Source organism: Andrographis paniculata, unplaced genomic scaffold (genome assembly GCF_009805555.1).
Source record: "Andrographis paniculata isolate CXL003 unplaced genomic scaffold, ASM980555v1 Contig65END, whole genome shotgun sequence".
NCBI lineage: Eukaryota > Viridiplantae > Streptophyta > Magnoliopsida > Lamiales > Acanthaceae > Andrographis > Andrographis paniculata.
The window spans coordinates 2096422-2117986 of record NW_026137601.1 but is presented as its reverse complement, the minus strand read 5'-3'; the positions used below and the strand labels follow the sequence as shown (position 1 = coordinate 2117986).

General features: G+C 37.5%; 6 protein-coding genes across 9 annotated transcripts; 1 reads left to right on the top strand and 5 right to left on the bottom strand.

Annotated features, from left to right (window-relative positions):
- Positions 1–1594: 1594 nt before the first annotated feature.
- LOC127262291 (protein DMP3) lies at positions 1595–2410 on the bottom strand. The gene has a single exon (XM_051290918.1). It carries the CDS (start codon positions 2383–2385, stop codon positions 1765–1767), a length of 621 nt encoding a protein of 206 aa, XP_051146875.1. The 5' UTR covers positions 2386–2410; the 3' UTR covers positions 1595–1764.
- A 506-nt stretch (positions 2411–2916) lies between these two features.
- Positions 2917–7179, bottom strand: LOC127262287 (kinetochore protein NUF2 homolog). Its single transcript, XM_051290910.1, has 11 exons — positions 6564–7179; positions 6242–6460; positions 6031–6121; positions 5758–5937; positions 5475–5564; positions 5153–5260; positions 4922–4975; positions 4139–4253; positions 3811–3968; positions 3606–3701; positions 2917–3306 (listed from the first exon to the last, which is right to left on the bottom strand). The coding sequence occupies exons 1-11, from the start codon at positions 6722–6724 to the stop codon at positions 3265–3267; spliced, it is 1314 nt and encodes a 437-aa protein (XP_051146867.1). The 5' UTR covers positions 6725–7179; the 3' UTR covers positions 2917–3264.
- Position 7180: 1 nt separating this feature from the next.
- On the top strand, positions 7181–8370 carry LOC127262289 (probable 3-hydroxyisobutyrate dehydrogenase-like 3, mitochondrial). Its single transcript, XM_051290914.1, has one exon. It carries the CDS (start codon positions 7244–7246, stop codon positions 8141–8143), a length of 900 nt encoding a protein of 299 aa, XP_051146871.1. The 5' UTR covers positions 7181–7243; the 3' UTR covers positions 8144–8370.
- Positions 8371–8425: 55 nt separating this feature from the next.
- LOC127262288 (mediator of RNA polymerase II transcription subunit 4-like) lies at positions 8426–12411 on the bottom strand. Of its 2 annotated transcripts, none has more exons than XM_051290911.1 (3): positions 11689–12411; positions 11426–11544; positions 8426–9986 (listed from the first exon to the last, which is right to left on the bottom strand). In XM_051290911.1, the coding sequence occupies exon 3, from the start codon at positions 9953–9955 to the stop codon at positions 8723–8725; it is 1233 nt and encodes a 410-aa protein (XP_051146868.1). In that variant the 5' UTR covers positions 9956–9986; positions 11426–11544; positions 11689–12411; the 3' UTR covers positions 8426–8722. The 2 variants fall into 2 exon arrangements, with proteins under 2 accessions (XP_051146868.1, XP_051146869.1); XM_051290912.1 differs by having other exon boundaries at positions 11695–12411.
- Positions 12412–12568: 157 nt separating this feature from the next.
- On the bottom strand, positions 12569–17011 carry LOC127262290 (uncharacterized protein At1g10890-like). 3 transcript variants are annotated; one of them, XM_051290915.1, is made up of 5 exons: positions 16846–17011; positions 16489–16671; positions 15089–15307; positions 13768–13987; positions 12569–12988 (listed from the first exon to the last, which is right to left on the bottom strand). In XM_051290915.1, the coding sequence occupies exons 2-5, from the start codon at positions 16620–16622 to the stop codon at positions 12722–12724; spliced, it is 840 nt and encodes a 279-aa protein (XP_051146872.1). In that variant the 5' UTR covers positions 16623–16671; positions 16846–17011; the 3' UTR covers positions 12569–12721. The 3 variants fall into 3 exon arrangements, with proteins under 3 accessions (XP_051146872.1, XP_051146873.1, XP_051146874.1); XM_051290916.1 differs by having other exon boundaries at positions 16489–16674; positions 16846–16991; XM_051290917.1 differs by lacking the exon at positions 16846–17011 and having other exon boundaries at positions 15089–15860; positions 16489–16633.
- Positions 17012–17491: 480 nt separating this feature from the next.
- On the bottom strand, positions 17492–21417 carry LOC127262286 (ankyrin repeat domain-containing protein 2B-like). The gene is made up of 9 exons (XM_051290909.1): positions 21262–21417; positions 20979–21012; positions 20570–20700; positions 20023–20241; positions 19776–19924; positions 18498–18663; positions 18235–18327; positions 18006–18145; positions 17492–17923 (listed from the first exon to the last, which is right to left on the bottom strand). Exons 1-9 carry the CDS (start codon positions 21268–21270, stop codon positions 17824–17826), a joined length of 1041 nt encoding a protein of 346 aa, XP_051146866.1. The 5' UTR covers positions 21271–21417; the 3' UTR covers positions 17492–17823.
- Between the last annotated feature and the right edge of the window lie 148 nt (positions 21418–21565).

Genomic DNA, 21565 nt, shown 5'->3' with positions numbered 1-21565 from the left:
GTCTCGTAACAAAGTGTTATTTTAATTATTTCTATTTTATTTCTATTATATTCTAATATAATATTAATATTTTAAAAACTAAAATTGAATTAACGATAGTATAAAATATATTCCTTCAGTCCAAAAAAAAAATAAGTTTATATAAGTTAAATAAAGTTTTAGTGAATATAGTAATTATTATATTTGTTGATTGTATAAAATAAAAATATTTTAAAAAGTATATGAATGAATTAATGAGATAAGAGAAAATTTTTGATAGACTATGTTGAATAATCGATTAATTATATACTTTGTTATTAGATAAGTTGAAATGTATATTAATTATATAATAAACTATAGGCATGCACCGCTTAGGCGCTTGCCGGTACCAAATAATAAGATCATGTGTTGAGGTTTTGGCTTGATAAATGTTAGATTTCAGGAAATCTATTATAGTCCGAAGTTGAATCCAAATAATAAAATATTTTATTATTTGTGAACCTTAAGCCCAAGAGAAAAAAAAAAAAAAAAAAAAAATAGTTGAACCAAAATATGAGTAAAAATATATTTTTTCCATCTCTACCCCCGAGTCTCATTTATTTTTGTATATTATTTTGAATATTATTTATTATATCAAAATATAGAATAAATTAAAAAAAAATTGCAAAATACTTCATTAGTGTCTTATAATAATAATAATAATAATAATAATATAATGACATTTATACAAATATAAACATATTTTTAATATTAAGTACAATGACACAAAAAATAAATAGAACTTGGAGCCGAACAAAAAAAGTATTTAATTATTATTTTGTATTTGAAAATTATAAATATCTAATTTTCATTTATATTTTAGTATTTTGAAAGCAAAACATATACATGGAATTGCTTGCACGTCTTCAATAGAAGAATTCTACTAATACATGTATAAGTATGTGTTATAGTCTGTAAGCCAATTAATAAGAAAAAAAAGCCAATTAATTAATTCATATTATTATTATTATTATTATTATATTTGAGTAAACTTTTGTTTAAGCTAATAGCTTATAAATTAAATCCAGCAAAACAAATTCAGGCGAACCATGTGGATTAGTTATCGACCAATACACAAACATATATATATATATATATAACCACATTGTTAACATGTTGATTATGATTGATTAGCATATACAACTACTTTTCAATAGATCGAATTAAGTCAATATGTGCTCTATTAATTATTATAATGTATTATCAGTTTATACCAGGCATTTATATTGTATTAATATACATTTTTCATTGAAATAAATTATGTATATAAACTATTACCACATGCAATTACTCTCTACTCTACATTAAATCTCATTGAGATTTGATTTCAAATTCAAGTTTCATCTGTATTTGTTACTTCCTCCGTCCCACATACCGTGTCTGCTACACTGTAGACACGGTATTTTAGGAGGGGTGTAATTAGTAGATAATTAAAAATGTATTAGTAAAAATAATTATCCGATAATATAAATAATTATAAATTAAGATTAAGATAACTAATTAGTTTAATTAAAATTAAAAAGTTTAAAATGAAATTAAAGTGTGTAATCATTTAAAAAAAAATAAAAAAAAATGACATGGTACGTGGGACGGACAGAAACAGCAACGTAGACATGGTACGTGGGACAGAGGGAGTATATATTAACATATATTTTGTACTAAATAGAATAAGACATAGTATTTACTAACAACAAAACATTGCTACAATTTATGTATGTGCAAATGAACAAGATCAAAGCAAGCCATCTATTTACTCAAAGGGTACCCAATTCCATGCCTTGTGCTGGGAAAAACTACGAACAGCAGGCTGCAGACGACTCCGATCCCAACAGGGACAGCATCGAGCACCTCCCGGGCCTCGTCCCCCGGCGCCGGGTAAAAGCAACTCACCACATTCTTGTCCCGCAACGCCACAGCACCGAACACCAGCACCGACAGGACCGCATGCACCACGTCGACAAACTTCAGCCTGTACTTCCCGAGGTCATCGGGTGCCAACGATGCGTCTTCGTTATAGTCGAATAGCCACAGGCCTTTGGGCGTGGCGAGGCCGTAGTAGAGGCGGCCGTCGGAGACCCTGACGCTGTCGGTGAAGGAGGCAAGGAAGCACGAGAGGGAGAGAACGAGGAGGAGGGAGAAGCTCAGGGGCCGTGTCGCGGCGTCGCACGACCCGTTGTTGGTGAAGATCGGAGTGAGGAGTTGGAAGGCCAGGAGCGTGCCGGTCGGGAGGAGGTTCGCCAGGTGGGCCGTGCTCTCTAAGGCTTGAGAGAGAGCTGTTCTTTCCGGCGGCAGTCGCAGTGGTGCCGGCGGCGGATCGACGGCGGAGGGTTGTGGTGGCGGTGGTTGGGGCCTTTGCCTTAGAGACATGGTTGAGGATATATTGGATGGTATAAACTTGGATTTAGAAAAATATACATGATTTGTGTTTTTATATACATGTATTTTATATGTTGCTTGGCTTATTGGGTTTTTAGTTCAAGAAGAGGACGTCTTCTCTTCTCACTTGCGAGTTGTCATAATAATAATAATAATTAGCACAATGCTAATTAATTAATAATAATAATAATGTAGTGTTTAATTAGTGGAAGCCATGGAGTTGGTGTGTATTTTCTGATATGTTTGAAAATATTTAAAATGATGATTAGAAGAATAAGGCAGCAACTAAAAATGGCCTACGCAATACCATGTGGTACAAGATAATTTTAATTAACTTGGTCAATTACCAAGGCATTTTCATGGACTTTATTCGAATAAACATTTATTTATGTCATATTACATAGACAGACAGAATATAATCAATCACTTAACTAATACCCAGGTTTATCCACATTCAAAAATAAAATTTCTTTCCTTACAAGAAAAATATAATATCATTTAATTGCAGCAACACTCAATCCAGAACCAGAATACAAGCCATTTTATCATTTAAAAACAAGTAATCCTTTTTCCATGTCTGGCTGGGCCGCAATCAAAAAGGAAATCAAAACAGACTTAAGCCAAAAAAATAAAAATAATTCTAAATGAATACCCCACAAAAACACTTTGAAATTATAAAAACTAAGCAAATCAATACTAGTAGTAATTAATTAATACACAGGTTATACAAATAATATATGAAGCATTTTCATGGAAAGCTAGAGTAAAGAATACAACATGGGAGGGAGAAGTGCAATAGAAGGAGAGACTAACCTGGTTTGATTTGGTTTCTACACACAATTAATTAGGTTCTTCTTAAGTCCACCTGACTCACTGCCACAAGTTGCTCATCACATTTGAGTAGTTATTGAACTGCAGGGACACAAAAACACTTGCACACTTCAAGAACAACACAAACATCGTCGTCATCATCATATATAAGGGTTCAGATAGAAACAACTGCAAGAAAATTGCCTGCCCAAAAATGCCTCTTCGGTAGATTTAATTAAAATCTGAGTTGTGAGTTCAATTCATGCCTAGTGTCTTAAAGATTATGTAATATGTATGGCTCAGGAAGTGATATTTGCAACGTAAATTCTCAGTTACGCTATAAATTCACTACCAACAGAGGGGGAGGATATGAAGGAAGCATAAGCAGGAGCAGTGTGTACCGCTTCCACAATCTCTTCGCATTTACGGCCCAAGTCGTGCATTTTGGCACCTGCCTCCTCCTCAACAAGTTTTGTCTGTGTGGTTATAGCATCAGCCTGGAAGATGTCTCGTGTAAATTTAGTGAACAACACTATAATTAATTTTAAAATAAATAAATAAAAACCATAACATTAACCAGCGAAATAATTAAAGTTAAATTACTACCTCTGCAACTACAGATTCGACCATTCTATGCCTCTGTTCTAAGGCATGTCTCTTCGATTCCACTTCTGATTTTACATTATTCAACTCTTTGGTTGCCTCCTCATCGCTGAGAATTTTCTCCTTTTCCTGCTGCCTTATGAGCTCTTTTAAATGATCCACTGAAAATGATTAAACTTACTAGTAAGAGGAAAATAACGAAAATTCTCACTCCATGCAGCATAAATTGTTGGTAGGTTTACTTTATAGGATTATATAATAATCATGTTCTAAATAATATTATATTAATATAAATATATAATCCTATGACGAAAACAAGTATTATGCCTACATTTCGATTGCAGTTCCAGAAGTTTTGCTTCATGTGATTTGAGTAAAACTCCTTCATCACTGAGCTGGCTTTTGAGGACCTTCACATCTTTATCTACGGACTTTGCAGAATTTATCTGTTGGCAACAAAATTTAGCATAGAAGGGTCCAACAAACATATATAATATGGTTTTTAGGGAATATATATATATATATATATTGGACATGGAATGAGCAATACACACACATATATGGATATGACTAAGAATGGTGGGTCATCGTCAAACCTTATTGCATATAATTCTGCCCATGTCGTTTAGCACCAAATAGCAAATTTCATATAACATTAGTACAAGTGCTTGCATTTATGACATGGAATCATAGAAACAATTTAACACACACATGAGCGCACACGCACAAAATCATTGGGGTGATTACAAACAGATAGGGTAGTAATATTAAAGTACGGAAAAATGAAAATGCTATATTATCATGCACACAATGTAAAGAACAAGATTGCTAGTTTCAGTTTTTGAATTAGTTCCTTCACATAGTTGAATAGAATTCTTGCTGTGTAGGAACTGCATCTATTTATGGATTCAAATTGTTGATGGCATATCTTTCAATAAATGAAGGATATAAGTTGTCGTCAATTCCTAGTTGTGTTCAAATTTATGGTTAGTTTTAGTTTAGTTTTGAGTAAGCAAAATGATCTTATGTTTATAGCAGGTAACTTACATGATATAACTGCAAGTGGGATGCATGATACAAGATATCAAAGTGTATTTATTCTGCATATACAAACCTGCTCTTGCAGAGCTTGCATCTGAGAAAACTGCATGGACAATTTTTTGCAGACCTGAGAGGAAGAAAGAAAAATCTTCAAGATTCACGAGATTTTGAAGAAGCCAATAATAAGTGTATTGATGTGCTCAAAACATTGTCTTAAAATATAGATGTTGGAGTAAATTTCAAATGAAAAAAATCTACCAAGGTGATAGATTTAAATATTTCACACCAGAAGTATTGCAATCACCTTAGCATAGGTTTCAAGTGTTGCAGTTTTATCCTGGAAGGCTTGAACTGCCATTCTTTCTGCATTTTTTGTCTCAATCTGGGCCAACTTTTTCTCCTCTAAAGCTCTCTGTAAGTTTTGAGGAAGAAACAAAAATTAATTAAAAGAACAAATGAATGCAAAAAGTTGTAAAAGCAATAGACCAGAATATTTTACTTGCAAACTAGTTGTGCTCAATCTATATGAAAGTACACTCGAAAATCTGTCATGAACATCCAACAGCTGCTTCCATAACTTGGAAAGTTTCCACTCAAATATAGAGAAAATTTGAACTAAAAACTACCTGAAGTTTGTCTGGCGACTGGACAATTTTAGAACGCAAATTTGCATTCTCTTGAACACTTTGAACTAAAGCAAATTCTGCTTCAGATATCTGGCAAAACAAGCACAAGGAATCATTGAGGGATAGAGATGCAAAAACCCAAATCGGCATTTGATGGGGTCAGATCAATGAAAAACTTTATTTGAACTTAACAATGAAAATTGAATGGACGATACATATAAAAGAACCATCATTAATATCAAATTTAGAAGTCTTCACATAGATAGTAAGCCAGCAATCAAACCTTGTCATCCATTTCTTTGGATTTTTCCTTGAGTTGTTTAATTTCTGTTTTCAAGGTCATTTGATGCTTATTAAGGTCTGTAACAGTCTGACGCAGTTCCTTAATTTGAGAAGTTACTTCTTGAACTAGTGGCAACTCCTTTTCCCTCATCTCTTCACACTCTGCAATCTCTGCATTCAACTGAGATATTAAAAATTCAAGAAATAGTTAATTACATACATCAACCAACTTCTCACAAAAGTATCAACATGGCCAGTAAGTGCACAGTGGTACCTGCGACATTCTTGCTTCAGCAGCTTGTCGTCGCTCCTCTAATCGTTCCAGATCATCATTAAAAGGCTTCAACATATTTAATTTCGTGTGTCTATTCATACAATAAATGAAATTATTAACAATAGCCAACTCCATTCTATTTATTATCGCCAACAATAATCAGCACTTGAAAAAGCAGATAAGGAAGGGTCAGAAAACATAAGAACGCCACCTGTGGAGGAGGAAATTGAGAATAGCACTTAGAAACAACTGCGTGCGTTCAGGCTCCGGGTTAATCAAATCTTTAGGAGTAAAGGCTTGGGGACAATCGACGGCGGCGACAAGTTTCTGGATCTTGTTATACAAATTCATAACCTGTACCGAATGTACGTGGTAATCTGGGTTTTCAAGCTGCTCCAGCGCCCCAAATTCCATCTGCTCCTCGTCTTCCCTGTATATCATCGAGCTCAAATTGAAGGTGAATTCCAAATATTCCGAACGCACATACACATACACCTTTACGAAGAGAGGGGTTAGGGTTAGTGATTACTGACTGGAGAGTGTCCGTGTGAACGAAGATCCGCGTATAAAGATTGCATACGAAATCTGGATCAGGGTGGAGGAGCTCAGCCTCCGATACAGTAGCGATCTGGTAGTCCGCCAGCACCTCAATTATATCCTTCCGCGAAAGCTTCGGATATCCGAATTTCGACATTTTCTGCGCTTTGCTTCAAATGGAAATAATTATCTGCCAGGATAGTACTTGTTTCTCGTTCAGTGACTACGCAAAGGCTACAGCGGCGTCGGAGATGGTGGCGTTGGTCCGACGAGAGAGAAGTGATTCCGCCGCGCCGGGAGGGAAGCAGAACATTCAAAAAAAATTCAAATACCGTTCCTCGTGTTTTTAAAAATCAATAGCAGTAGTACGTCATGTAGTGAGGATCATATTGGGCCGGCCCAAGAACCCGGTTCATTGATACAGCCCAATATTCAGGTCCATCATACGGCCCACCAACAATGAAGCATGAGCCCATTTATGAAAATTTTGTACTCCATCAGAATAAAATAATTCACTCTAAATACTCCTCCATTTAAAATTAATCTATTCATTGTGTAATTTTTTAATTCCGAAATTAATCTAAAAAATCTGAATAAGTTTAATTATTCATACATCTTGACATCTTGTATTGTGTCCGGAGGTTATTCATTACTGTCTCTGCTGCTGTAGCTAAAGATGAGCGGTCACTACCCGGACCCGATTGACCCGACCCGAACCCGCATAGGATGGATCGGCATCGGCGTGATGGGCGGCGCCATGGCAGCCCGGCTCATCTCCGCCGGCTTCTCCGTATGCATTTACGCCCGAACTCCTTCAAAAGCCGCTCACCTCATTTCCCTCGGCGCCAGCCTCGCCGCCTCCCCAGCCGATCTGGCCGCCTCGAGCGACGTCGTTTTCACGATGATCGGCCACCCATCGGACGTCCGAGCCGTCGTGCTCCACACGCTCCTCCCCTCTCTAAACCCTAACACAGTTCTAATCGACCACACCAGCAGCCACCCAGCCCTAGCCAGACTAATCCACGATTCCGCCGCGGAGAGACGCTGCCACTCCGTCGACGCCCCCGTCTCCGGCGGAGACGTCGGAGCTAGGGAAGGGAGGCTGGCGATTTTCGCCGGCGGGGAGGGTCCGGTGGTGCGGTGGCTGAAACCGTTGTTGGATGTGTTGGGGAGGGTGAGTTACATGGGGAGTGCTGGGAAGGGGCAGAGTTGCAAAATAGCTAATCAGATCAGTGTAGGGGGGAATTTGGTGGGGCTGAGTGAGGGGTTGGTGTTTGCAGGGAAGGCTGGATTGGAGAAGAGGAAGTTCTTGGAGGCGGTGAGGGGCGGCGCCGCCGGATCGGCGGCGATGGAATTGTTTGGGGAGAGGATGATCGGTAGGGATTTCAGGGCCGGGGGTTTTGCAGAGTATATGGTGAAGGATTTAGGGATGGGATTGGGAGGGGTGGTGTTGCCCGGAGCTGCATTGTGGAAGGAGATGTTTGCGGCCATGGTGGCAAATGGGGATGGGAAGCTCGGGACGCAGGGAGTGGTAAAGGTGATCGAGAGGATCAATGGGTTGGAGCTTGAAGGTTAAGTTATCTAACAGGGTGCAAACTAGGTGGACAAAACAAGTCATACTTAGCAAAGTGCGAACCATGGCCTAGTCCCGTTCCTTACGGATATAGTGAGTTGGGTGTTTTTTTTCTGTGATGTGGTTCTATTTTGAGTTTGTTGGTTGGCTATGTCATGGATGGATTTGATCTTCAATGAGTTTGATTTCATTTTCAGAGCTTGGGTATGATAATGTTGCAGTTTTGGCAAGTTTTTTTTCTCCCCGTGCCCGTGCCCAATTTTCTTTTTTGATAGTTTACATTAATAATAAAAGAATGCAGCTGTGCATCATACATAGACAGAAATAGTAAAAGAACATACAAGAAAGTATCAGCTCCATTAAGAGCAGTCTCACCGACAGCATTTTAAATGCCTTATGTGTAAAAGCATTTAATTAAAATGGCAACTGTGTCAGTGTGCTCTAATCATGCTGGTAATATAAATTTTATCTACCAATAAAAAATCAATAATTTAAAATAAAATATTAAAATAATTTGTTTGTTTCTATTTTTATGTCTCCATCTCACTTTACCAAAAGCCATGGATGGTCAGGTCAGCTATGTCAATCTTCGCTATCTGAGCTCCCAGCATCACTGCTATAATCGCTACTATCATCCTCAATGTCAAGCTGCACATGCCGTACCTGTATGGGCTCCGGCGGCGCCGCCTTTGCCACCGGCCTCAACTTCGGCTCCTCGGCCCTCGCCGGACCAGCAGCAAGAGAATCCACCGGGGGCAATGTAATCAGGTCGCCCGGCTTCCACCCCGGCGGAGGAAGGATCGGCAAGTAGCTGGGTAATTCCACAGGCATTCCGGGCTTCCATCCCGACGGCACCACGATGTTCGACGGAAGCAGACCTTGCATGCTCGCTGCAGGATTGCGCTGCTCAGCTGTGGGTACCGCAGCCGCAGCTTCGATCAACGGCTCGACTATCGTCTCTCGGGCCTTGTCGGTTTTGGGCAGACCGACGTCGAGATCGGCGAACGCGTACAGCTGCGACGCACGCATCTGCTCATCTTGCGGGGCTGGAGGGAGAGCCCCGCGGAGAGGAGCCTGTCCCGTGCCGAATTCGGGAGGCGCAAACGTGGTGTAACTTATCTTGTGGGCGTACGCCAATATGTCCGACAGATTCAGCCGTGTCGCAACGGTGGTGCTGGAAGAGTTCCCAACATCCTCTTCGGAGGCTGACTTGGCCCGTTTGGTTCGGCGATAATCAGAATAGTCGTCGACAAGGATGTCGAGGACATTCTCGGCCTCTCTGAGCTTATTCGCGAACACGAGGAGGGCAGAATCTTTGGACTGGATTTCCCTGGCGAGCTTCTCTTTAGCGTCTTGGAGATCGAGTACCTCCTGGAGCTCGGCAACAGCTTCGAAGAGCTGGGTCTGGAGATTTGTGAACAAGGCAAGGATTTCTTTGCTGGACGACGGAGAAACGTCCCGCTGTGGCAGAGAGGTCGACGGAGTTTGGGAGGGCAGGAAAGTCGGGAGGGAGCCACGGAAGGCGGAGATCCAGTGGGAACGGTTCGGGGAGATTTCACAGATTTTGGAGGCGAGAGACGCCATTTGGAGGAGGAGGGACTGGGCTCTTGGGAGAGGGGGGAGGAGAGGAAGGAGGGTCGAAGAAACGGAGGGTGTAGACAAGTTATTCGAGGCTGTCTGGGCGGGTGGGTGGGTTTGTGTGTTTTGGGAGGAGAATTTAGAGGGTGTCGAGGTTTGGAGGGACGGGGAGTTGGGGTTCGGAAGACCGAGTCTTGCCGGAGATTGCACCATTTGGTGAGGGATGTTTTGCAGCATTTTCGAGTACTCGGAAACACCAAAAGAGTTCCTGTGGCAATGGTTAGAACACTTAGATTATATTTCGTGACATGAAAATTTTATGCAATGAAGGATGAATGTGTGTACAATGACTTATTGCATGCTTCAAATTTCAGATTTAAAGAATAAATACATGCGAGACATATGAGGAAAAAATTTTATCACTATTTTCTATAAAAATATATAATGTTTTTCTTGTATAACATAACACGAAATCTTCATCTTATTCTTAGCTGATTAATTTTCAATTACCATTTCCAAGGCTAAGGCTTGAGGAAGTTCTGTTTGCTAAGCTAAGGCTGGAGCTCGGTTCTTCAGCTAGAAAATTATTCAAATACTAAGGGTTTGTGTCTTTTGCCATAAATACCGGGTTTCTACTATTTGGAATCTGCATTTTTCGAAAAAAATACATTTTTTTCATCTCACAAAACATCATATCATACATTATTTTAATATCAAACACAAACCAAAATTTTCCCCAACCTATCAAAAGAAACATATTCGAAGACTCTTGTTCACATACATACTTTGAAAGTTTTTTACTATTCGGAAAATAATTGTTTTTTATTTAAAATATTACATTAACTACGGCATTGGTTACTCCTTATCTTACGAGCACAATTCAACAATGTATAGCATAAGCATGTCTTATGATCACGATACAACTATAACAAGTTTTGGACTGCTAAACTTGATTTTAACAACAAAAAAATCAAAGAAACCGAAGAGAAAAACAAGTAAATCAAATATATTCATTCAAAATGGAAGAAAATTTTGAGTTGACAAAGTAATAAAGAGCCTCAGGCCCCTATATCACCCAAATGCAAACAAATCGAACACAAAACCACAAGAACCAACCCAAAAACGCAACCTAACACACTCAGCAGCCACTATCCCCTCACAAGAATCAATTTTCCATTATAACTTACACCATGCATTAATATAATGATTCGACTATAGTCATGCCTTTGAAAATGATTCAACTAACTACGGCAATATAGTTACAGCATGTCTTACGATCATGATTCACTGATTTGACTACGGAAATAGGGCATGCATTTGAAGAGAGCATATTGTGTTCAATTCATGGGAAATCAAGCATAAGCAAATGACTATAACCTAATTAACATGAATGTGGATATCACATAACCTTAGGTTCATTGTAACATTATGAGTGAATGAAGAATGGTTTGAGGTAATTCTCTCAAGATAACACAAATGTGTCTGCACAGTAGTATACTAAAATGGATCCATCTCATGATCAACCACTCGGATACTACAAAATTTTCAACTATGCTCAAGGCTAATCGACCACTCAAATATCCAGAGAAGCACACTTCCAGCAGATCCAAAACTATTTATACGGAAAATGGAATAAACATATGATGTGTGTGTGTGTGTGTGTGTGTGTGTGTGTATAAGGAACGAAATCAAAACAAGAAGAACCACCTGATAACAAATTATTCCGGAATGAATCCAGCAGCTGAAGGGGAACAAAGCACGAAGGGCGTCGATCTGTCTAAACGCTCTGACCATATTTCACAGCCATCTTACTTCGATTCACGCCACTGTAAAGCATAAATTACCGTCCAAGATGAAAAGATTCAACAATCAAATTTTTTTGGCAATATAACCATCAAGCAGATCTATCGAGTCAAAATGAGGGAAAAGCGATCGACCAAAAGATTCATAATAACTAAAATAAAACTCACCAGTACCTCGTACATTCTTCCAATCGCCCAGAAGAGCCTCAGAAACGTAAATCTTCAACTGGGACGAAATGGAGAGAGCGGAACGGAATCCCCTCAATCTTCAGTTTGATTTTTCGGTGAAGAGGGAGTGAATGGTAGGAACGCTCTTCTATTTGGGCTTTGGAATGAGTTTTTTTACGGCCCAAATAGGCCCATCCAGGCCCATAAAACATGCTTAAATGTGAGTTGAAAAATAGCCATAAATTTTGGATTAGTTTGAAGATTTAATTTTTTTATTTAAAAAAAAAAATTAATTAATGTGATACTTTTTAGGACAAAAGATTATTTCGTATTAAAATAGAATTCAACAGTAAAATAAAAAAATTATATCACCCCCACAAGAAACTTGTGACCAAAACAATAGCTTTAATTTTCCAATGTAATTTTGCATCAGGTGATACAATTATATGGTGTATTTATTTTGTGATATAATTGAAAATAATTTTTTATAAAAAATGTGCACAGAATATAAAAATAATAAATAAATAGAACGAACATAATTGTATATTTACGGATCACAGGCCGATTTGCCGATTAAATTTCAGCTAGTGAAGAAAATGATGAGATGGTAAAATTTTATAGTCAATTGTATTATAGTTTAAATATTATATATAAAAAAATTATTTAAAATATATTGCATTAATTAAAACTATATACTAATAATTAATATTTATGAAATATACTGTTAACCTGCGCTATGTATTATGTTTTGCTATATCACCCATCCCACCATTCCTAGAACACCACCAACAGATAAATTAGTGAATCACTACTAGTGTACTGTTACTGATAAAAATTGAAATCAGACACAGATTAAGCAGACATATACATACAGATGATATTGAATGAATTCAAACACTATCAGCAATTCAGCATCAATCGTAAAAATAGTAATAGTAGTAGTCTGGAGTGGATGGAAATTCGATTTTGACCGACTAACACATTTAATACAAACAAACAAAGCACGAATAATAGCGTACCAATTCGATGATTACTATTTCATAGTGAGGGCGAAGGACAGCTTGGGGCGCGACTTGTTCTTGCCCAATACCTTCATTTGCTTCGCCCGTTCTTCCTCCTCCTGCATTTTCTGTCTCCGTGTTGCTTCTTCTTTCTGTTTTTGAAGCTCCTCCAATTCTCTGTACCTTTGCTCCTCCACTCTTTGTCGCTCCAATGCTTCTCTTCGATGAGCTTCTTCCTCCTTCCTCCGATTCTCTTCCATCATTCTCTCTATCGCTTCTTTCTCTTTTTGTAATTGTTCCTGTAATCAATCGCACCATTGCTAGTTCAGTGCAAAACATACATTTAAATACAATGAGCTTGTTCACTTCAGCTATGTTTCTTTGGAGATCTTTTCCTTCCAAAACTATTAAATCAAACATTTAGTTATTTATATTATACTAAAAATCAATTCTACATGATGTTTTAGCCCTACACAATTCCCCCAAAAATACAAAGATAATATACAATACATTCAAATAACAAGAAAAGTTAATGAAGACAGAACATAATATCCTATAATATGTTCACTATTTTTCATTCTTCGCAATAAAAACAGCTAATACTATAAGTACTAAACAAAGACACTCAATAATTACTCCCTCTGTCCCAATTGAAGATACCTTTCGTTTTTTATGGTAGATTAAGAAAAATAGTACTTTAATGTTATTTGTGTACTTTTTGTAAGGATTTGAAATTTTATAAACAGACTAAAATGATAAAAATAAGCATGCTTTTATAAAACATGGGGAATGGTAATTATACGGAAAATAATTTCGACATATTTGTCCTTTGTACTTCGATATAAATTAACTATATGTATAATAATATATTTATAATTTATGTAAATATTAAAAGTATTTGATATAAATATATGATTACTTTTACTATAATAAAAAATAAATACTTTTGAGTTTAACCGTCGAAAATAATAAAAGAATACCTCTAGTTGGAACGGATGAAGTATATTATATGCTTCTTATTAATTAAATATATAAATAAAATTAGAACGAAGGATTGATTAGTGGAAATGGCACTTGCCTCCTTCCGCTGAGCCTCTAACTTGGCAGATTCCTTTTCTTTTTCAAGCTGGGCAGCAACTTCGGTAGCAAGTTTCTTCCGGCCTTCGTCAAGACGTCTCCTTACTTCAAGCTTGATGTCGCTAGAGTTCAAACTCTCTTCTACTTTCTTTTGAATTGCTTCTGCTACTCTCCGCGCGGTTTCTTCTTCTATTAATTTTAGCTCAGCTTCCTGTTGACGCCTGCTAGAACGGTGAGGAAAATGTCACGAAGAAATAAACACTATCCAAGGGAGAGGAAATTGATTCTCATGGAAATCAGATGTTATCGAAACCAGATGGCAATGCAGGGGAGATACTGGATTTATCAAAGATATATTGGCCCAACAATGTATATCAAATTTACAACCGTACAAACCTCCAGTTTGGGGAGAGATTTATCACACATGCTTATACTTTTAAAGCATACCTCTAACCCGAATCGTGATCCAAAAAAATTTCAGTTTCAAATCTGGTGAACAGTAGATTAACGAAGCATCCAAATGGAGCATCAAAATAAACAATACCAGAAACCTCCTTCAATTAATCCTGTGGAGAAGAGGGTCAAGTAAAATGTACAAAGCTACAGGTTGATACATCATCAATCTTAATAATGTCAATTCCTTAACAAGCATGAACAAAATATTTTATAAATTTATCAAGTAATGAACAATAGATATTTTACAGAGGAGTGAAGTAAATAGAATAAAAGAAGAGGAAATATCAAAAGACCTACAATGTACCTATTAGAAGGCATCTAGAACCACGATCAATTGTATGATGAACAAAACATGTATTAATATGATGTTCGTAACAAGCCATTATAATTTCAGCTATTTGATAGTGACTAAAGTAAGGCAAATAAACACAAAACGGTACGAAAATGACAATACATACCAAAAAGGAATCAAAGGATAAAAAACAAGAAAGAAATGATGGTGCTAAAAGTTACAAAGGAGCAAGCAGCATCAACAAATAATTGAGGCCATGCAGGATTTAACGATGTTCCTTGCTCAAGCAACCATATACGATAGAGAAGGAACATATAATGACAGACAATATTATCACCAAATAAACGATTCAAATGCATCACCGGTTTCAGGAAATTCTGTTATCCCATCTCCAGCTAAGCTTTGTAACCTATTAATATCTTAATAATTCAAGATTCATATACTCTTATAAACAATAGAAGGATTTTATCAGGTCCAGGATATAATAAAAAATACATAAAAAATAAGACAAATGAACAAGCATCAACAGTGAATAATATAAATGAATAAATAAAAGCAGTTATAAAAAGTATACCTTTTCTTTTCCTCTGCCTCTTTTTTCAATTTTTCACTTGCATCTTTTGTCTCTCTTACACTAGCGCTAACACTAGGAGAGGCAGCTATGGGAGATGGTGATACACTCTTTTTTCTTTGTCTTTTATTTCGCTTTGGCATCGGCGAGGGACTTTTACGTCGTCTTGGAGTGATGGAGCGACTTCTATGATGTCGAGAGGACAATGAGCGACTGCGTTTTCTGTAGAATACAATGAAGAATATGAACATCACAAGAAAATGCTATCCTCCACACTGCCCACAATGTTGCATTCTCCAAACCCACCGTCTATGCGGAAAGCACGTACAGTTACCTCAAACATAGCAAAGATTAAACTGGGTGCTCCATCTTTTATGATAAGAAACCGGAAATATCACAATCGAGCAGTGAAATGACACCCATCGGCACCCATCACCTGCTGACTTCCCAGTCAAGGGGAAGCCATTGTTTCTTTTCTAAATTTCTCAAACACCAACCACCTTGATTATTTCATTCACAATCACACCAATTTTAAGAAATATCTCAAAGTTCTAACATTTTGTATAGAGGTCCCACCATCATAAGATGCATCAACACTGATACTATACAATTTAGCAGCATTTTTTTTAACCCGTCGAAAGTAATAGAGATCATCAATTCAACTGCCATAAGCATGTAGAATATCAAGGTGCTGACGGATAGCGAAAACTCTCACAGGCAGCAACTTGGCACACGACACCAAAATTATACAATCCATGAGCATCTGCTAGGTCATCTAAAACAAATAAAGCCAAAAGAATGAGCAACAATATCTGCACGAGTTCAGTTCATGATCATCCAAATACGTCTGACGACTAGATAGATTTACAATAACAGAAAGTTTTCTTTTAAAACGTTCACAACGCTTTTCATCAATTAGAACAATATTTCAAATATTTATAGGACAACACCAAGTCAAGTTTTGATATCACAAGTTCTCTAAAAATCAAAAAAAAAGAAAATTCAATAACAATAATTTCATTGTTTCATTCCCTTGGACATAAATTTATGAAATAACCTATCAAGGACAACATGCGTTGAAAATGTTTTTACAGATAATACCCAGTGCTGTGTCTAAGCTGGAACTGAAAATAACTGTACAGTAGTTTACCTCCTCCAGTGTATAAATTAGTGCAAATCGTGCACCCTATTGTTCATGAAATCTCCCTTCTATTCAATTTTCCCTATTTTTATATATTACAAGAAGAATTTTTACAAAAGCCTTCCACTTTCCCCATCCAAGCATAAAATTAGGGTTAGGACCACTCTTACATAAACATATATACATACATTTACAAAGTGGCAATGAAAACAGTATCAAATCTTCATAACACACAAGCGAGTATAAGCAAAAAGGGTATCACCTCCTGTAAGAATAAGGAGACCGACTTCTATCTCTCCAGCTCCGGCGTGAATACCTTCCCGGAGATGGTGACGGACTGTACCTCCGACGGTACGAAGGAGACCGCGATAGATCCCTGTCCCTGTCCCTACCCATCTCGATTTACGTGCTCAAAATTCGAGAACAAAACAATCCAATTGATCACCTGCTATATGAACCACGCAAAAAATCCGGAATTTACCACGCACAACCACCATACAAGTCTTCACAAAATATTAAACAACATAATCTTCAAACAAAAAATAATAATAATAATAATAAAACGAACGACAATTAAAATGATTTCGATTGAATCCAAGAACAATAAGAGATTGGAAACCTTTCGAACAGTACGTCAAGAGATCGGTGTTGGTGCGTAAACCAGAAGGCACGCGATGAGGAAAGAAAACCCTAGACTGGAATCGCAGAGGCAGTGTAGAATGAAAATATTTGTTCGGGATCGAGGTTACGGTCGCGAATACCGTATTTATATGACACGGTCCATGAGGGATTCAGACGTATCACGTATTCGTATCGTATTTATATCACGTATTTATATTGTATTCTCCTTGGTGATGTATGTATCATCCTATTTTTTATTTTAAAAAATACATTTTATATTCGATTTTTATTTAAATAATATAAAATTTTACTTTAATTCAAATATTTCCGATTCTTTTTTCTCTTTTAAAAGAAACAAACATTGATAAACAAAAATCTATATATAACGTATGATGTTAAAACTCTTTCAATTGAAGTTCTAAATTTTGATGTAATATTTTACCCAAAAATAAATAAATTATCTGATGTGAGTTCTTTCAATAAATTATTGTTGACCGGTAACAAAAACTTTGAAAATTAGCTAAATAAACATACGGTTACATCTAAAAATTGTGTTCCACGAGACTCAAAACTACAAAGCAATTATATCGGCTGCAAAGCAATTATAAGACTACTGCAAATACCACAGGCAAGGCAAGGTAAGATAAGATGAAACTTAAAAGAGCTTATTCGGCGAAAGACGGGACGAGCCGAGTCGAGCAACAACACATATGTCTGATTCAGTCGCGCCTAAGGGCGAATAGAATGAACGAATGTCGCCATCATACACCGACTTCAAAGCAGCACGCAAGATTCGGTTGGCACGCCAACACTCTCCATGCGTGTTAAAAAAAAAAAAAAAAAAAAAAAAAACCAAAACATAAGCGTAAAACACAGTAGAGTTCCAATACCAACTCACGGCAACATTGCGAGGGTACAACGAGACATACATATAGATATATATATATATATGTTCGCTCACGCTGTTGCTGCCGTCTTACAGAAAAGCGTCCTTCTCGAGGAGCTTCAGAACATCGTTTTGGTTGTTCAGTTTAGCCACGTCAATGGGTGTCTTTCCGTCCAGGTTCTGAAGAGTGCTGCACAATTCAAAGACAAAGGTTGGCCCAAATGGACTCATTCATAGGGTGGGTGGGGTGGGGTGGTAAAAAAAAGGCTTACACAGCGGCGCCATTTTTCAACAGCAGCTCCACGCAGTCCTTCCGGCCATAACCGGCAGCATAATGGAGTGGAGTGTTCTTATTTTTATCCAAACCATCAACCTTCGCCCCAGCCTCCATGAGAATTTCAGCACACTTAACCTGGCGCAGGGAAGGGGCGATTTAATCGGTCAATTGAGATGTAATAAAACCCGAAAAAATAGCAACCGGAAAACGATTGCTCGCGATACCTGGCCGTATCCACAAGCAAAGTGCAATGCAGTTCTTCCCTCATCGTCTTCTTCATCCTTATTAGCGCCATCAGCTAGAGCCTTCGTCAAGCCCTAAAGGTTTGTTACATAAAATCAGCCGAGTTAATTTAGTGAATTTAATATCACAAGGGACAAGAATTTGACAGGAAACAGATTCAAGGAGAATGCAGGAGGACTTCAACGATCAACCGAGCAATCAAAATGAACATTTGTAACAGTAAAATAATAAATCAGAGACATACTTCAACGTCGCCAACACTAGCAGTCTGGTGAACAATGGATTCCTCCTCATTTGCTTCCTCGGTTTCGTCTTCAGCGGTGTTCCCAGCAGATGAAGCACTTTCCCCGCCGATAGCAAATCCCATTGCTTCGCCCAACTGCTGGAGAACATCCTTGTCATTCCAGTACCTGAAGATAGTAAATAGTAATACTTTCTCAGAACAGAAGAATCACAAGTACCATGAAAAGTCGAGACCAGAAACTAGTGAAGATTAACATATAGAGAATACATAGAAAGTGTTCAAATTCAATGACTTCGTCAACATATCTATTATTAATCACAAATTTCAATAACTTGGGTCAGGAAGGTAATTTCAATTCTAGAGATTACTAAAAATGATTGCCTTTTGGCACATGAAGTGATGCTTTCAAATATCCAAAATGGGTCCGAAAATGATTGCGGAAATTGTTAAAAAGAAGCAACCAACAATTGAAAGCAAGAAAAGAAACAATATGTGAATAAGCAAAACAGGTCCCACAACTATGACAAATAGTATCTGATGCCAACTATAGTTCCAATAACAAAAGAGATATTAAGTTTATTGCAGCAATGAAACATTCTTAGAATCAAGATTTCTTGAGCTGAAAGATCACACTACATTAGAACCACAAAACTTCTATATGCCTTTCACGTGCAAGATAGTAACAGTTCTGCATGTCATTTTTTCTTTGGATTTTGTTCTCCAATGAGGTTGGATTCAATGCGGCTCTAACATGCACAAAAGCAAGAAAGAAACGGAGAGTGAGATCATGTTTTGAAGCATAGATAGTTCTACACGCATGTTTGGTCTTCAGTTAACGACTCAAGCACAAAAGGCATAAATTCAAGTTCCGAAAAACCTATACTAACAAATCACAATAAAGAATCTGTCATGGTTTACATCAAAGCTTACGTTTACATGCATGTTACCATGAAAATCAATGACTTCAAAAGTAATTACTGATACAGGATATAGATAAGAGAAAAATTTAGTGTTAGACAAAATGTAAAATGAACCACTAGGGAATTCCGGCCGGCAAACACATGATCAATTTTGAAATAGATATTATAAAGTCACTGACAAGTTATAAACTAATGATCTTTTTTTTTTTTCTTGGATAAGCTGGTATGAACATCAAAAGCATGCCCAACATCCATCTAAATTATGCTCATTTGAGGAAAATACCATGAAAACTGCCAAGCTATACCACACAATTCAAATTCTCTAAATATATCAATTTAACCCATAAAATGGTATGACCTCATCATGGCAGCAGGGCCACCAGTCTCAATTTCTTCCAAGATAGGCTTTAACGATGGATTTTCCTTGACTCGTGCCATACGTTCTTCAAGTTGATCCTTATTAGCTGGATTTGACAAACTTTCGAGCATGCCAGACATGGCTGGATCCTGGGTACAAATAAAAAAGACACGATTAATATGATGATGACAACAGAATACAAAATTAACTTACAAAATTCACAAAAACACATCAAACCAAAAAATACCTGCATCAGTGCATTGCCAAGCCTTTCAGCCATGGTCATAAATTGAGGGTTTTGCATGACTTGTTGCATCGTTGAATAATATTGTTGTGTATCAAAGTTGGGGACGCCCTCATCAACACCAGCACCAGCACCATGAAATGTTTTCTGAAGCTGTTCCGCCATCTGATTGAATGAAGGATCTTTTGCTATCTGTTCGGCTAATTCTTTAATGCTTGGGTCCTGGTAACACAGAATAATTTAAAACAATAGATAAACTACTAAATTGATTGATCAGGACTCTTCTTCAAACCCCTATGCAAGAGAAAGCATACTTTACAAACTACTGATAACATTAATACGACTATACATGAGCTGCAACATGGAAAACCTCTCTTAGCAGTAAATTAGGGCAAAATGTAACCAAAGGTTAGCAATATTTTCGATCAAAATTTTTTTAATTAATATGAAATTAGTGTCAGGTTAGTAGCCCAGCATCTATTACTCTTCATCAACACGAAAGTATTTACCCGATGAACTGCCTGAAAGAAAAAAGCAGAGATGTGCATACATTAAGCAAGCCAGACATAGCACTGAAATCAAATGGATTTGGCACTCCAGCAGCTGGAGGAGGAGCAGCTCCTCTCTGTCCAGATGATGCCCCTGAAGAAACTGTACTTCCAGCTCCATCAGACTTTCCCTCTGAAAATCAGAAAACAATAAATCCCTCATAGCACGATTTATGAGCCTTGAGAATTTTGAGAAAACCAACGTTCACTACGAGTGGAAGATAAGCTGAAGAGAAATATCAAATCTATCCATATACACATTCTGGCTCTCTTCAATCCACATGGAGATGACAAATTCAGCTAATTTCCCCTCACAAACATTCAATCACAATTCCAACAGACAGCCATCTCAGCAGAAAGCCACAGTTACTCTAAGCGTCTGTGCACAATTATAGGGAAACAACAACTTACCACCATCTTTAGGGACCTGGGGAGTTTTCGATGCCTGCAAAAAGCCCCAAATGCATCAAAAACAGAAAACAAACACCAAAATAACCGTCAGTACCCCAAACACACAGTCACATATACAAAAAAATAGATTCCCAATAATCCTACATCAGGAACTCCAATCGGAATCCAAAAGAAGTAAATCAGTGCTGAATTCATCCTCCTCAGACTCAGCCATATCTAGAAAATCAGAACCGAACAAAGCTACAAAAAAAAAAAAAAAATCAAATTAAGGATGCGGCGGTACCTCAGACATACTGGCGTCAATCCGGAGGGGGAGAAGAAGCTAAGCAGGCAGGCAAGCGGAGAGTACACGAAAGGAAGAACGGAAGACGTGTGCAGATGGGAAGGGTTTATAAATTCAGTGTAGAAGAAATGAAAGCGACAGATTGGAATGGAATGGATGGGTGGCTGGACTACTCTGTCCTCATATCATTTCAGATCAAATGGACGGTCCAGATTTGTTATCTTTTCGCCTTTTTTTATTATTGGAGGTTTGGGCTCAGTTTTATATAGTAAATGGGCCTACAATGGGCCCAAACTTTTCTTAT

Coding starts and splice junctions, on each gene's coding strand:
- LOC127262291 (XM_051290918.1), bottom strand. CDS start 2,385: ATGTCTCTAAGGCAAAGGCCCCAACCACCGCCACCACAACCCTCCGCC.
- LOC127262287 (XM_051290910.1), bottom strand. CDS start 6,724: ATGTCGAAATTCGGATATCCGAAGCTTTCGCGGAAGGATATAATTGAG. Junction 5,565..5,757: donor CCAAAGAAATGGATGACAAG/GTTTGATTGCTG, acceptor TTGTTTTGCCAG/ATATCTGAAGCAGAATTTGC. Junction 4,976..5,152: donor CACTTGAAACCTATGCTAAG/GTGATTGCAATA, acceptor TCTTCCTCTCAG/GTCTGCAAAAAATTGTCCAT.
- LOC127262289 (XM_051290914.1), top strand. CDS start 7,244: ATGAGCGGTCACTACCCGGACCCGATTGACCCGACCCGAACCCGCATA.
- LOC127262288 (XM_051290911.1), bottom strand. CDS start 9,955: ATGCTGCAAAACATCCCTCACCAAATGGTGCAATCTCCGGCAAGACTC.
- LOC127262290 (XM_051290915.1), bottom strand. CDS start 16,622: ATGGGTAGGGACAGGGACAGGGATCTATCGCGGTCTCCTTCGTACCGT. Junction 13,988..15,088: donor GAGGCAGAGGAAAAGAAAAG/GTATACTTTTTA, acceptor CCGTTCTAGCAG/GCGTCAACAGGAAGCTGAGC. Junction 12,989..13,767: donor TAGAGGCTCAGCGGAAGGAG/GCAAGTGCCATT, acceptor GATTGATTACAG/GAACAATTACAAAAAGAGAA.
- LOC127262286 (XM_051290909.1), bottom strand. Junction 19,925..20,022: donor TTGGCAATGCACTGATGCAG/GTATTTTTTGGT, acceptor ATTTGTACCCAG/GATCCAGCCATGTCTGGCAT. Junction 18,664..19,775: donor GGCCCTGCTGCCATGATGAG/GTCATACCATTT, acceptor TACTATCTTCAG/GTACTGGAATGACAAGGATG.